The 13,612-nt window shown below is 57.3% G+C and overlaps 1 protein-coding gene across 1 annotated transcript in view; it reads right to left on the bottom strand.

Annotated features, from left to right (window-relative positions):
- CACNA1I (calcium voltage-gated channel subunit alpha1 I) overlaps window positions 1-13,612 on the bottom strand; it is a 128,118-nt gene that overhangs the window by 64,879 nt on the left and 49,627 nt on the right. The window contains exon 5 of the mRNA XM_027968131.3: window positions 12,863-12,960. Within this exon, the coding sequence (XP_027823932.2) occupies window positions 12,863-12,960 (98 nt within the window). The remainder of the gene's footprint in view (window positions 1-12,862; window positions 12,961-13,612) is intronic.

Here is a 13,612-nt window from a genome sequence, read left to right as displayed (position 1 = left end):
TAATTAATGCTCACCCCCATCCTCCCACCCCACAAAACTAGGTCAGCCTCCTCTTGGGAAAGGCAGTGGGGCTCCCTTGCAGGCTCCTGCTCTCCAATTGAGAGCAAGCCAGGGTGAGTGAGGGCTCAGTGTCCCACTCCCTCCACATCCGCCCCCACAACAGGGGGTGTGCAGAAGAGGGAAGTGAGAACTCAGAGCAGTCAGCCTGCAATCCATCCACACGTGAAGTCAGTCAGTCGCAGGCCTTTCTGGTGCCCCATCATTCATTCATTCATCAGACACTTAGACAAGAACTGTTGCATAGCATACCAGGCACAGTGCTGGGCTCGTGGGAAATCCCAAATCCCATTTTTCACCCCTTGCAGAGTTTGCAGTCTGCCAGCAGAGGGACAGGGGGCCCCAGTGTTGGGGAAAGGGACGAGGCCTGGGGAGTAAGGGAGCTCTAGGTGCATTGCTGGAGGGGCTGACTCGAGCTGGGCCCTGCAGGATAACAGGAGCGGTGGCAAAGGCACAGAGGAGTGACCAGCCAGAGAGGGCATCCGGGGGCCTCTGCTAGGCAGCCACTTGGGAGGTTTCTAAGCAGGCTGAGCCCTTGGCCAGCTCCGGGCTTTAAAGCCGATGGAACAATCTTGGAGGACAGGACAGAGACAGGAGGCAAACATGGAGGGCCAGGTGGTGGCCCTGAGAAGTGGTGGGCTCAGAGAGGCCTGCAGGAGGCAGCTCTGTGCCATCCCAGCCTGGCTGCTCCCGCCTGCTCCCCCCGGGCCCAGCTGTTGTTGCTCAATTAATTACATTTCCCAGTTCTCCAGGACATTGAAATTCTGAAAGGCTCCTGAGAACCTGCCTGGCCGCCGGCTTCCCTGAATGGCAGCCCGATCTCTCCTCCCCTCCTCCCTCCCCTCTGCTGAGCTGAACCCCAGCTCACTTCACAGCCCCCCTGGGGCCCAGGGAGTCCCAGGGCCACAGAGCCAGGGCATAATTAGCTAATTAGGGACTCAAAGCAAGTTCATCGCTTCCGCGCCAGGGAACAGGGGCCACGGGATTAGGGAGCCAGGAAGGACCTCACGAAAACCCAGCTAATCCTCCTTTCAACGCCCACAGTCAAGTAATTAGCTCAAGCAAGTCGGAGGGTTCTGCCATGCCCCTGATTCCCCTGGCAACTGCTACAGGAGAGAGAGACAGAGAAAGTGAAACAGAGAGAGAACTGCAGACAGAGAATAGAGGCAGAGAGAAAGAGGCAGAGACCGCTCTTAAGACCCATCACCATCTACCTCAGACTATCTTTCTTGCTTATCCTCCACACTTCTCTTCAGCCAAGGCCTCCTCCTCCAGGCAGCCTTCTCTGATTCTCACCCCCAGATACTCAGAAGGCTTCCTGCCTCTCGCTCCCTTATGGCTCTCCCTTTTCCTCTCCCTTTTGCTCTCTCGGGATGAGATTACCTGGTTTTGGTCTCTGTGACTCTTGAGCCTTGGATGGAGACCAGGTGGGCCTTAATGAGGGCAGGCTGCAGGTGACCCACGAGTGTGGTTTGGGGCCCTGCTCCCCTAGTTAAGATGGAAGAGGACCCCAGAGTCCTCAGAACATCCAGTGTAGCCCTTTCTCTGATGAGCAAACAGAGCACCAACTCAGGACAGGACATCTGGGCGCCAGATCTGGCTGGGCAGCCTTGAGGCAGAGCTGGCCCTCTCTGGGCCCCAGAGGCCTCAACTACAGAAGACAGTGGTTCCTGTCGAGCCTCAGGAAGACCCCAAGGCCAGAACACCTCAGTGGGGGGCGTCCCCAAAGTCAAAGCCTCCCATTCCAATGGGGAAAGTATAAATCCTTATCCCACCCCCCAATCGCAGGACCCCCAACCATCAGGCTCCAGTCTGTCCCCCTCTGTCCTCCAGGCCACGCCTGAACCTGCTGCTCCACCAGACTGCAGACACGACCAGCACGCCCACTCCCCACCTGTGCACACATCCTGCCCCCCACTCACCGCCCCCCCCCACTCTCTGCCAGGGGGGTTCCTTTACTATTGCACTGCTGAGAGCAATGCCAAGTTCACTTGCCAAGGCAGGATGGGGTCCATGCTGGAGCCAGACTGACCCACTTCCAACCCCTGGGAAGCTCAGGTTCTGGGTCACTGCTGGGCCCTCGCACATGCTCAGAAGGCCATCTCTCGTCCGTTTTCAGACCTCTGCTGTGTGGTCACCTCTCCTGGATCCCAGGGCTGGGCTCGTGCCCCTGCAATGAGCTGTCACAGTCTTGTCCGCCCTCCATCACACCACTTATTACACTGTCATCCTTCATCACAGCTCTGCCCTCCTCTCTCCCCAGAAACCAGGAGTGCAAAGCCCACCTGGGGTGCTCTGCATCCCCCAGTCCAGCCTGGGGCCCAGTACAGAGTAACCCTTCCGAGGGGGGCGGCCTGAACGAATGTAGGAGTGATGGGCTGGGTGGATGGATCCATTCTACAAATGTTGAGTGAGGGCCAACTACATTCCAGGCACTGTTTTAAGCTCTGGGGATATATCAGTTTAAACACACACACACACAAACAGATCAAACCCTTGCCCTTGTGAAGCACACATTCTAGGTTAAGGGTAGGAAGAGGCAGGGGTTTCCCCGGTGACTCATCGGTAAAGCATCTGCCTGCAATGCAGAAAACGTGGGTTTGATTCCGGGGCCAGGAAGATCCCCTGGAGAAGAAAATGGCAACCCACTCCAGTATTCTCGCCTGGGAAATCCCATGGACAGAGAAGCCCGGTGGGCTACCATCCATGGGGCCGCAAAAGAACTGGACACGACTGAGCGTCTAAACAACAAGCGAGACGGAGACAAAGAAACAGCAAGCATGATAAACAAGTACCTTTCTTCCTTTGTTGGGTGGGAAGTGCTACAAAAGCAAAAAGTAGGTTGCAGAAGGACCAGGCTGGGGCTAGGGGCCCAGTTGGTATAAAGCGGGGGCTGGGAAAGGCCACCCTGCCAAGACGCACAGAGCAGCTGTGTGCCCACTTCGGGGAGAGCTCTCCAGGAGAGGGAAGAGCCGGGCAAAGGTGGGAGAGCACAGGGCTGCCTGCAGGAGAGCGTGTGACTCCAGCTTTGACTGGCACTGAGAGTCGCAGATAGAAGACAGACGTGGTCTCCGGCTGCTGGGAAGAAAACGACTGTGTGGGCTGGGGCCAAACAGCAAGGCCATTAGGGACCCCAGCCTGCAGGATGGTCTACAAACGCCCCTGTGTGACCCTGGAACCCGCACAGGCATCTGGAAAGGGGGCTGGGTCTGTGGGCTGCATGGCCAGGAGCCTGACAGCAGCCACGTGGTCGTGCCTCCTGAGGGCACCCCATGCCTTCTCCTGGGACTGAAATAGGGATCCCTCAAGGGGGTGTCTGGGGGCTTCCCTGGTGGCTCAGATGGTAAAGTGTCTGCCTGCAACGCGGAAGACATGTGGTCTGATACCTGGGTCAGGAAGATCCCCTGAAGAAAGAAATGGCAACCCACTACAGTATTCTTGCCTGGAAAATTCCATGGATGGAGGAGCCTGGTGTGCTACAGTCCATGGTTTCACAAAGAGTTAGACACGACTGAGCGACTTCACTTTCTTTCTTTCTTTCTTTCTTTCTTTCTTTCTTTCTTTCTTTCGAGGGGGTGCCCAGGAGAGACTCAGGCTCCTGCCCGGTGCCCTCCCTGCTGAGGTTGCCCAGGCCAGATGCTGGGATTGGGAACTCTCCAGGGACTCTCCAGGGTGGGGACCGGGCCTTCGGTCTACCTGCTCCACTTCAGGCCACCTGGCCTGGCCCAGCCCTCGCTCACCTGCCATCCTGATAGCACACATCTGGCTGGGTTCAGATGATGTGGCAGTGGAGAGGGATGTTGAGACAGGGCTCTAGAGGCATTCTGAAGGTTGAGTCAGGGGTAGGATGGGGGTGTGAATGGAATAGAGGAGCTGAGGCGTCTCCAAGGTTGGGGGCCTGAGTCCAGAGGCACACAGCAGCCCTCAGTGGAGATGGAGGTCTGTGAGGATATGTGGAATTGGGGGTGCCTGGTGTATACCTGTGTGAAATCAGATCTCAGGGTCTGGGGTTCAGAGGGAGAAGTATGGCCTGGAGCATCACGTGAGTGGCATCAGGGTAGAAACAGTTTGTAGGTGGCAACTTATGTTTTCATTTTTGGGCCACACCGTGAGGCATGCAGGATGTTAGTTCCCAGACCAGGAATCGACCCCGCGCCCCCTGCATAGGCAACGTGGAGTCCTAACCACTGGACCACCAGGGAAGTCCCTCTAGGTGGAATTTTAAATGCCAGGAGCTGGGGGAGACGATGACAGGTGGGCAAACTGATGGAGCTGCTCAACCTTTTCACCCCCTTCTCTCCAGCGAGCCCCTGGACCAGGCCCTCTGCCATAAAGAAAGCTGGGCATCAGCCGGACAAGGGCCCCTGGCGGCAGTGGGGTGCCCAGGAGGTGAAGAAGGTGCACTTCCTGACAGGCCTCTCCCCTGGAGGTCTGGGGTGCTCTCCGCAGACAGGAGCTGTCAGCCCAGATTAGCACAGCCACTCTGCCAGGGCAGCTCAAGTAGAAAGAGCCGAGCTCGTGCTAGCCTCTGCCAGGGGCCCAGCCCGCAGCCAGGAGGAAGGGAGTAGGCCTGGGGCAAGGGGCTGCGAGGCAGCGGCTGGCCCTGGGGCTCCCCTCTCTCCCTGGTCTGCCCAGGTCAGCAGAGGCTGCTGAGCAGCTGGGAGAGGCTGTGTGCTGCTCCTGCCACGGCCGGGGCCAACTAATCAGAGGCACAGTGGGTGCCCGGGAGGCCGGGCCAGGCAGCATACCGCCAGGCGGCCGAGGACACAGCTGCCGGCCCCAGCCCCGAGGGGAGGGGCCTGTGGACTGAAGCGGGGCCTCAGTGCCCACTCCTGAGACGAGAAGCAATGCCCGCACAAGGGGTCTGCGGCACCATGCCCTCCACCCCAGGGGAGGCCTTGGCTCCTCCCCAAAGCAGTCAGTGCTCACTACAAACACAGGGGCGTTTGTAGACCATCCTGCAGGCTGGGGTCCCTAAAGGCCTCCCTGTTAGGCCCCAGCCCACACAGTCAGGTGCCCGGCCCTGTCCTGCTGAAGGTCCCCAACCCCACCGTGGCCCCTGATGTCCTCTCACGCGTTCTTCCAAAGTCTCTTGCCCATTCCTCCCTGAAGCCTCCTCAAAGTACGGTGTCGGGAGCCCCTCCCCTCGGCCCAGCTGCCTCCGTTAGGGCCCCTGGCCCCAGCCCCACAGCTGCCCAGCTTGAGCATCTGCCTACAGAGTCAGGGCGGCATGAGAGCCTTCTCCATGACCCCCACGTCTGCCCCGAGGCCTGGCTCCATGGCCCCATGGCGGATGCTACTCTGGGTGAACGGATGAAGGAATGAACACGCACGCAGCGCCCTCTCCCTTGATCTGGTGTCCTGCCCAGGAATCACGCCCTCCTGAGGTGTAAAGCGGAATTTGACCCAGTGTGGAGGCGGAGGGGGAGTAGGGGGCTGCCCTCACCCCAGCCGCACCCCAAGCATCTCTCCTCTCGCAGTCCCGGCTGCTCTTTCCTGTTCCCGAGCCAGGCTCTCATCAGATGGTCTGTCCAGAGGCTCTCCAGCCCACCCCCGTCTCTCTGGGGAAATCGGGCCCCTGCTCACTGTCTTCTCTTTTCTCTCCCCACCTCCCTCCTTCCCTCCCTTCCTTCTCGGGTGGCTGCCAGACCTTTCTTCCACATGGCAGCTGGGGGAGCTGTGCAGGTGCCAAGGACAGACAGTCTGAAGTTCAAGGTCCTGCTTGGGGTCAGAGCCCCCCTTCAGCTGCACCCCAAGCCCCCCTGAACACACGTACAGATTGAAAGTGCTGAGGTTCTCATGCAAGCTTTGTTTCCGGGTACCCCAGCCCCTCTGCCAATAGATCTGGAGTGTGACATTTGGAGTATGAGCAGTCACTCGAGCTTCCCCGGTGGCTCAGTGGTAAAGAATCCACCTGTCAATGCAGGAGACGTGGGTTCAGTCCCTGGGTCTGGAAGACCCCCTGGAGAAGGAAATGGCCACCCACTCCAGTATTCTTGCCTGGAAAATCCCATGGACAGAGGAGCCTAGCAGGCTCTAGTCCATGGGGTGGCAGAAGAGTTAGATACAACTTAGCGACTAAACAACAACAATGTGAGACCCGTGATCAACGTACAGTGTTGGCACCTTCACTGGGCACCTTCTAGGAGCAGGTGTCATGAAGATGCTTTGCTACTCCGTAGCCTAGCAAGGGAGGGCTGGGACCCATCTTATGGACTGAGAAACTGAGGTCTGAGAGGTGGCCAAGATCCCAGGCGCAAACCCTGGTCTAACTGCTCTGGATGCTGCGGTCTGTAGCCCTGACACTGGGACCCTCCCTCTGAGGGGGCGGGGACGGAGCAGCTCGCCAGAGCCTAATCTACATCTGGCACCGCAGACTAACCCACGTTGAGGTAACATGTGTCATCCCCCTTGTGCAGACAAGGGTCCAAAACAAGAGAGGTTTCTTTTCCCAGGTCCTGCAGCTAACAAACACAGGCCCAAGCTCTGAACACTGGCAGGGCAACTCAGACACCATGCTCGGCACTAACCACTCTACCTTCCTCCTTCCTGCCCTGACTCACCCCCTCAGGCTGCAAAGGGCCCAGCACCACGAGAACTCTTCACCCTGACAGTGAAAGGCGTTCAGAGGTCTGGAGCACACCAAACTTGGGGGTAGAGAAGGGGCCACTACTTCAGCCCATGGGGCCTTTCTGCTTTGACCCTGGATGTGGGCAGGTGTCTTTCCTGATGCCCCTATGCAGACGGAGTGGGTGGCTAAGATGCCTACACACTAAAAGGAAAGGAAGGAGGTTGTGAAAGGAAGCACAAAGCGCTGGCCAGCTGTGTGGCCTTGGGCAGGTTACTCAACCTCTCTCTGCCTCAGTTTTCCCATCTGTAAAGTGGGCATCACAGTGGTACCAACATCCTAGGACTGTTATGATACAGTTTGTGTAAAGCATATGATAAATTTTAGCCACTTATCATTATTAGGAAATCCCTAGAAGACGTGGAACGCTCACCTCACCCCTCCCCGTGACAGGCAGTGCTCTGCGCCTACGCACTAAGACATGCACGCGAGCCCACATGTGCACATACAAACACACACAGTCCCAGCAGAGCTCCTCTTCTCCACCCTGGCGTGTGCAATTCCGCTCCATCTGCCAGGACCACCCTTCCCAGTCCTCTGTGTTCCTGGTGAGCATTTTCCACAAGCAACCTCTGTGAAGAGGTCCTGATGCCCTCACCCTCCAACCCCAATGCTCCCAAGCACCTTCTTCATTAGAGTAGCGCCTGTTGACCACTTACTGCATACAAGGCTCCAGGCTAAGCTCGCTATACACATGGGAGCATTTTGTCCTTAAAAAACCGTATAGTAACTGCTATCACTAATGCCATCTTATCACTTGGGAAATAGAGGCCCAGGGTCCCACAACAGGTGGGTGAAAGGACCAGAAGTGGGGCCTGTCAGTAGAGAGCTAATCTCCAGTCCTGAGCCTGCAGCTGGGGCCCGACAGGGGCCTTCCACACAGCACTGTCAGCTCTGCCCCCCTGTCCCCGGGCCCTGCCCAGCCCAGGCCCAGCCCAGAGGCCCCTGCACAGAGGTGGGTCCTTGCTGACCCAGGGGTTGTCAGCCAGATAGGGCTCCAGGAGGTGGACAGCTGCCCCGAGCTCCCTAGGCCTCCCTCCCAACCCCCTCCACAGCCTGGGTCAGGGTGTACAGGGGCACAGGTGGGCCAGCAGTTCAGACTCAGCCAGCTCAGGCTTTAGCAGTAACTGCCCTAGTTTCTTCGGAGAAGGCGATGGCACCCCATTCCAGTACTCTTGCCTGGGAAATTCCCACGGACAGAGGAGCCTGGTAGGCTGCAGTCCATGGGGTTGCAAAGAGTCCACTTTCATGCATTGGAGAAGGAAATGGCAACCCACTCCAGTGTTCTTGCAGGGACGGGGGAGCCTGTTGGGCTGCCATCTATGGGGTCACACAGAGTCAGACACGACTGAAGCAACTTAGCAGCAGCAGCAGCCCTAGTTTCTTAATGGAGAAAAAAGCACTTTTCATATTTGAATGGCTTGGTCAATGGGCTTTGGGAGGTACCACAGCTGACTGTGCCAACAAAGGTCCATCTAGTCAAAGCTATGATTTTGCCAGTAGTCATGTACGGTTGTGAGAGTTGGACTATAAAGAGAGCTGAGCGCTGAAGACTTGATGCTTTTGAACTGTGGTGTTGGAGAAGACTCTTGAGAGTCCCTTGGACTCCAAAGAGATCCAACCAGTCCATCCTAAAGGAAATCAGTCCTGAATATTCATTGGAAGGACTAACGCAGAAGCTGAAACTCCAATACTTTAGCCACCTGATGCGAAGAACTGACTCATCTGAAAAGACCCTAATGCTGGGAAAGATTGAAGGCAGGAAGAAAAGGGGACGACAGAGGATGAGATGGTTGGATGGCATCACTGACTCAATGGACATGAGTTTGAGTAAACTCTGGGAGTTGGTGATGGACAGGGAGGCCTGGCGTGCTGCAGTCCATGGGGTTGCAAAGAGTCGGACATGACTGAGTGAGTGAACTGAACAGCTGACTAAGGGTGTGTAGGGTGGGTGAAGCCTGGAGTCAGCTGGTGCCAGGAGGAAGCACTTTCAGAGATAAACCAGCCCCATCTTGCCAAGGCCCAGAAAGGGATAGCAACCTATGAAAAGTCACACAGCAAGGACTTATCGAAAGTCAGAACCTAGCCTCCTGACTGGCAGTCTAGTGATTCTTCCTTCCCTCCCTGGCTCCTCTATGCTCTCCTGCCCTTTATCCACCAATGGTTGAGTGGCCAGCATACACCAACAGGCGTGGGGTGGAGGGACACATTTTATGATGTTCTGTAAAGAGCACAACCCCCAGGTGCCCCATCCATCCTGGGCAAAGTCCCTCTTCCTCCTTTATGCAAATAGGGAAACAGGCCCAGAGACTCCCAAGGGCTTCCCAGGTCACAAAGTAGACTCTCAGCAGAGCTCAGAAGCAGAACTTACATTCCCCAACAACCCAACTGAGTCTTCCTGGTTGCTTGTGTTTTTAAACTTCAGGCAGCCACCTCCCTCTCCACAGCTTTGCAATTAATAACCCATAATTTGACTTCGCCGTCCTAATCCTCTAGCTTGCCATCTTGTGGCCAAATTGAAAGCTACAGGCTAATGTTGAATGAGTCCCAGGGCAGAAGCAGCAATAAAGATAAATGGGGGACTTCCCTGGCAGTCCAGTGGACAACACTCCATGCTTCCAATGCAGGGGATGCGTGTTTGATCCCTGGTTGGGACTAAGGGAACTAAATCCCCCATGCCATGTGGGATGGCCTTAAACAGATAAATGGGAGGACTTGGAATGTTCAGGGAAACAGCTAGGGAAAAAGAAGGCAACCAACCAAACCTCTCAAAGAGATTTCTAAGTGACCCTCCACTCCTACAGGCTGCTCATTCCCAGTGACTCTGGGCAGAGCACCTAACACCTGGGAAGGAAGTGGTGAGGTCTGGATTAGTGCAGCTGCTCCAACAGCTTGAGGCTCCTGTTAAGTTGCTCGTGAAGATAGATTTATCTTAAGGTCCCTTTTGGGGAGGGGGCTGAGGCACATTAGCTATATTTTGGATCCTGGAGAGTTCATGGTCTCAATAACTATCCCCCCCAGCCAGGTTCTGAGAAAGCAAGAGATCTGTTTGTCAGGTGAGAGGCAGAAACAGCTCAGAGCAGGAACAGAACTGCCCACCTCAGGCAGCCCTGGGCCGCCTAGCAAAGCCTATTAGCGGGAAAGAAGCCCCTGAGGAAAGACCTGGATTCCTCTCTGGGCCCTGGGGGCCACCCAGCCTCCAAAATCAGAAGCTCCATGAGCACGGGGCCCAGCCCGGCCCTTCTCTAGAGAACTGGACAGACTGGCAAGGGGGGCCTGCCAGTGACCCCCACAGCCAGGAGCCGCAAATGAGTTCCTCACACAGGCAGTGAGGTGGGGGGAGGAGAGGCACGTGGGCCCACACCTCCACATGTGCACACCCACATGTACACATTCCCACATGTGCACACCCACGTGTACACACTCCCACATGTACACACCCACGTGTACACATTCCCACATGTACACACCCACGTGTATATGTTCCCACGTGTGCACACCCACATGTACACATTCCTACATGTGCACACTCCCACATGTGCACACACATATACACACAGTCTCTCAAGGAGACACAGTCTCTCAAGGAGAGAGACCCTCACACACACACACATGCACAAATGTACAGAAACCCATCCACAGAGACCCATACCCTGTGTGTCTAGGGATCATCCACCCCCCACCCAGACCACCTCTCAGAAATGCCCTGTCGCATCGCTGTTCCCATGCCTGTCAGAACCTGAGACCTGACGGGAGATGCAGAATCTAGGATGGCCTCCAAACGCCCCTGTGTGACCCCGGCACACGCGTCTCTGGAAAGGGGGCAGGGCCTGCGGGCTGAGTGCCCAGGAGGGTGACAGTGGCCATGTGGTTGCCGCCCCCTGGGGGCAGCCCTGCCTTTCTCTGGGACTGAAATGGGGAACCCAATGGGAGACACCCAGGAGGGATGCAGCCCCTGCCTGCCCTCCCCGTGGGGTTGCCCAGGCCAGACACTTGATTCCCTCTGGGACTCTCCAGAGTTAGGACCAGACCTCCCGGCCACCTGCTCCTCTCCACCCTGCCCAGCATGGCCCTCGTTCACCCACATTGCCGGAGCAGTCTTGTATCCACTTGCCCACCACTGCCAGGTGTCTCTAAAACACTCCCTTGTCGGCTCAGTCCCCACACTCTGCTGAGTCTCAGCTCAGACACCACCTCAGACCCCCAGTGCCCCCAGCTGTGCCCCTCCCTGCACCCCTGTGCCCTCCACATGCCCAGCATCCCTCGGTCTGAGCACGGGCAGCACAGGACAGCTGCTCGATATACCTGCCCAGTGGCTCCACTTCACACCTATTTACTGAGCCCCTGCTACACACCAGACAGAGCTGGGGGCGCTGTGGGAACAAAGGCTGCCTGTGACTGGCCTCCCAGGAGGAGATGGGGCCTGGGGAGGGGAACATGCACCCCTGGGAGAAGCGTGCTGCTTAGAAACGGGCTCCAGTTTAGTCCCTGCCACTGACCTGCTGTGTGACCTTGGGCTGGCCACGACCCTCTCTGGGCCTCACTGGCCTCATTTGTTAAAAGGGGTAAAGATGGTTTAGAATGAGGTGATCTTTAAGGAGACTCCTAGGCTTGGTGGCAAGTGGGAAGGACAGAAAGGATGCCAGCCAGGATGGCCTCTTTGGATGCCCCTTCTCTGCCCCAAGGGAGTCTCCCTGGGACCAGGAGGGGACAGAGGTGAACTGCTCCTTCCGCTCCCAGACACCCTGAGTTCCACTGCCCACCTCTTGGTTCCTACCTCTCAAGTCCTCCCTGGGGACCTCACAGCAGCTCTCAGGGGCCCCCGAGTTCCCCATCATGTCCAGGCTCATGTGTGGGGAGGTGACCTTGTACATGTGACCTTGAGACACCAGCCCTTCCCCCTCTGCACCGCATGCAGCCTGAGCCAGCCCACCCCACCCGCAAGTCCCTGTGCTCCACAAACATCCCAAAGCACAGCCTCCACTGCCCCACCAGGCCTGCCCAGGCTGACCGACACGAGCCCAGAGTCAGGTGGACGGCTGCAGACAGGTGGGCAGGCTGGGAATGGGTGGAGCAGGGTCAGTACCAACTGGGGAGGAGAGCGAGGTGCCAGGAGCCCCTTCCCCTTCTGCAGAAGAAGAAACGGAGGCTCAGGCAGGGAAGAGAACTAGAGTTCAGACCAAGTCCAGGAAGAGCGGGACTCGGGACAGACAGAACTCTGCTCAGATTCCTGCCTTGCCCCTGAATTGCTGTGTGACCTTCTGCAAGCCATTTAACCTCTCTGAACCTCACATAGGTTGTCGAGGGGGTTAAGTCAGCCATCAAGATGTCAAGAGCCTGACACACAGGAGGTGGGCGGATGCTCTTGAAAGTTCCTGTCCTTCTCCATCAGGACAGAAGCTCCCTGGGGCAGGGCCCCTCACTCCTTTCCCGAATCCCTATCCCATCCTTGACACCAGGCAGTGGAAAAGAGTCAGGGGACCTCCTGGGCAAGTAACCTCGTGTCTCCTCCAAGTCTCAGTTTTTTTCATCTCTTTTTCATGAGCACAGCCCACCTCCCGCTCCTGCCCAGGGGGACGGTAAGGCTCAAAAGAAATCACAGAGATGAAAGGCTTGCAAAGCGGTGTGAGTCTAGGCAGATGTCAGGGATTGTTGTTCTCAGATAACCTCTCTCAATACTAGGTGGGTGGACGGATGGGCAGCTGATCAGATGGGGGAGCCGAGTGGGTGGATAGACCTGCATGTGGCGGGGGGTGAACCTATGCGGGATGAAGTGGGGGGTCAGGAGTTCAAGTTCCAGGTCACTTGGCACAAGTGGGGGGTCCAGGAGCCCCTCCCCAGTAGAAAGCTTCATGACACCTCCCTCCCAACCAACCAGCTTCTTTTCACACACCTGCCATGTTGACTGCCCTGCCCCTGCAAGGAACCTTGTCCCCAACAAGCCAGAAACTTGCTGCAGTATGAGTGCTTTGGGGACCCAGAGGCGTCAGGGCCGCCCTCCAGCATCTTCAGGCCCGAGTAATGGCCCGAGAGGCCTGGGCAGCAGGGCCCACATCTGTACTGTCATGGAAGGGTCCCGTGCCCAGCACAGGCCTGGCACTGGGAGGTGTTGGGCAGTCTTGCTGAGTGTGTGAGTGGCAGGGTGGGCCTGGGGCAGAGCTGGGGGCACCAACTCACTGGGCACACGGTTGATGGCTTTGAGGGGCCTCAGGACGCGCACGGTACGGATGGCCGACAGGTTGATGTTCTGGAGGTCCAGGGAGTACTCGACCATCCTGCAAAGAGAGGGGAGGAGAGTGAGACCCAGAACTCGAAGGACGGTGGGGCCACGGCCAGACCGGCCATGCCCACCCCTGCCTGGATGGGGTAAGAAAAGTGGTCAGCAACCCCGGCTAAGCCCCAGTCAGCCCTGTGGCCTCGGGCTGTCCCCTTGGGCCTATCTGCTTCTCCGTAAGCAGGGCTGATGACGTCCATTGTGTAGACTGCCCGGAGGAGCCCGGTAGATGTGGCCGGGGGCAGAGGGAATAAGGAGCAGAGACCCTGGGTCCTCAAAGCCTGTCCAGCAATGCACTGGCAGCTCCTGCCCTCATTTCCAGGGCAGCCCCCCAAACAGGGAGCAGTCACTGCATTCCCCAGGGGGAGAACAGAGGCGCCCAGAGGCCCCAGGCTGAGCTGAGATGGTGACTGGCCATCACAGCTACAGCCGCAGCAGCAGCGTCTGGTGGAGCTCCCCAGTCCCTCCATCTCCCCAAGTCCCCAGGAACCCCCCAAGCCAGGGTTAGATGCCTGGATTTATGATGAGATAAGGCTGTAGAAGAGGTGATGTCACATGTCCCAGGTCACCTAGCAAACGGGTTTTAGAAGCTCAGTTCAGTTCAGTTCAGTTGCTCAGTCATGTCCGACTCTGCAATCCCATGAATTGCAGCA

Source organism: Ovis aries, chromosome 3, assembly GCF_016772045.2.
Source record: "Ovis aries strain OAR_USU_Benz2616 breed Rambouillet chromosome 3, ARS-UI_Ramb_v3.0, whole genome shotgun sequence".
Taxonomy (NCBI): domain Eukaryota; kingdom Metazoa; phylum Chordata; class Mammalia; order Artiodactyla; family Bovidae; genus Ovis; species Ovis aries.
This window is presented reverse-complemented; position numbering and strand designations above follow the sequence as displayed.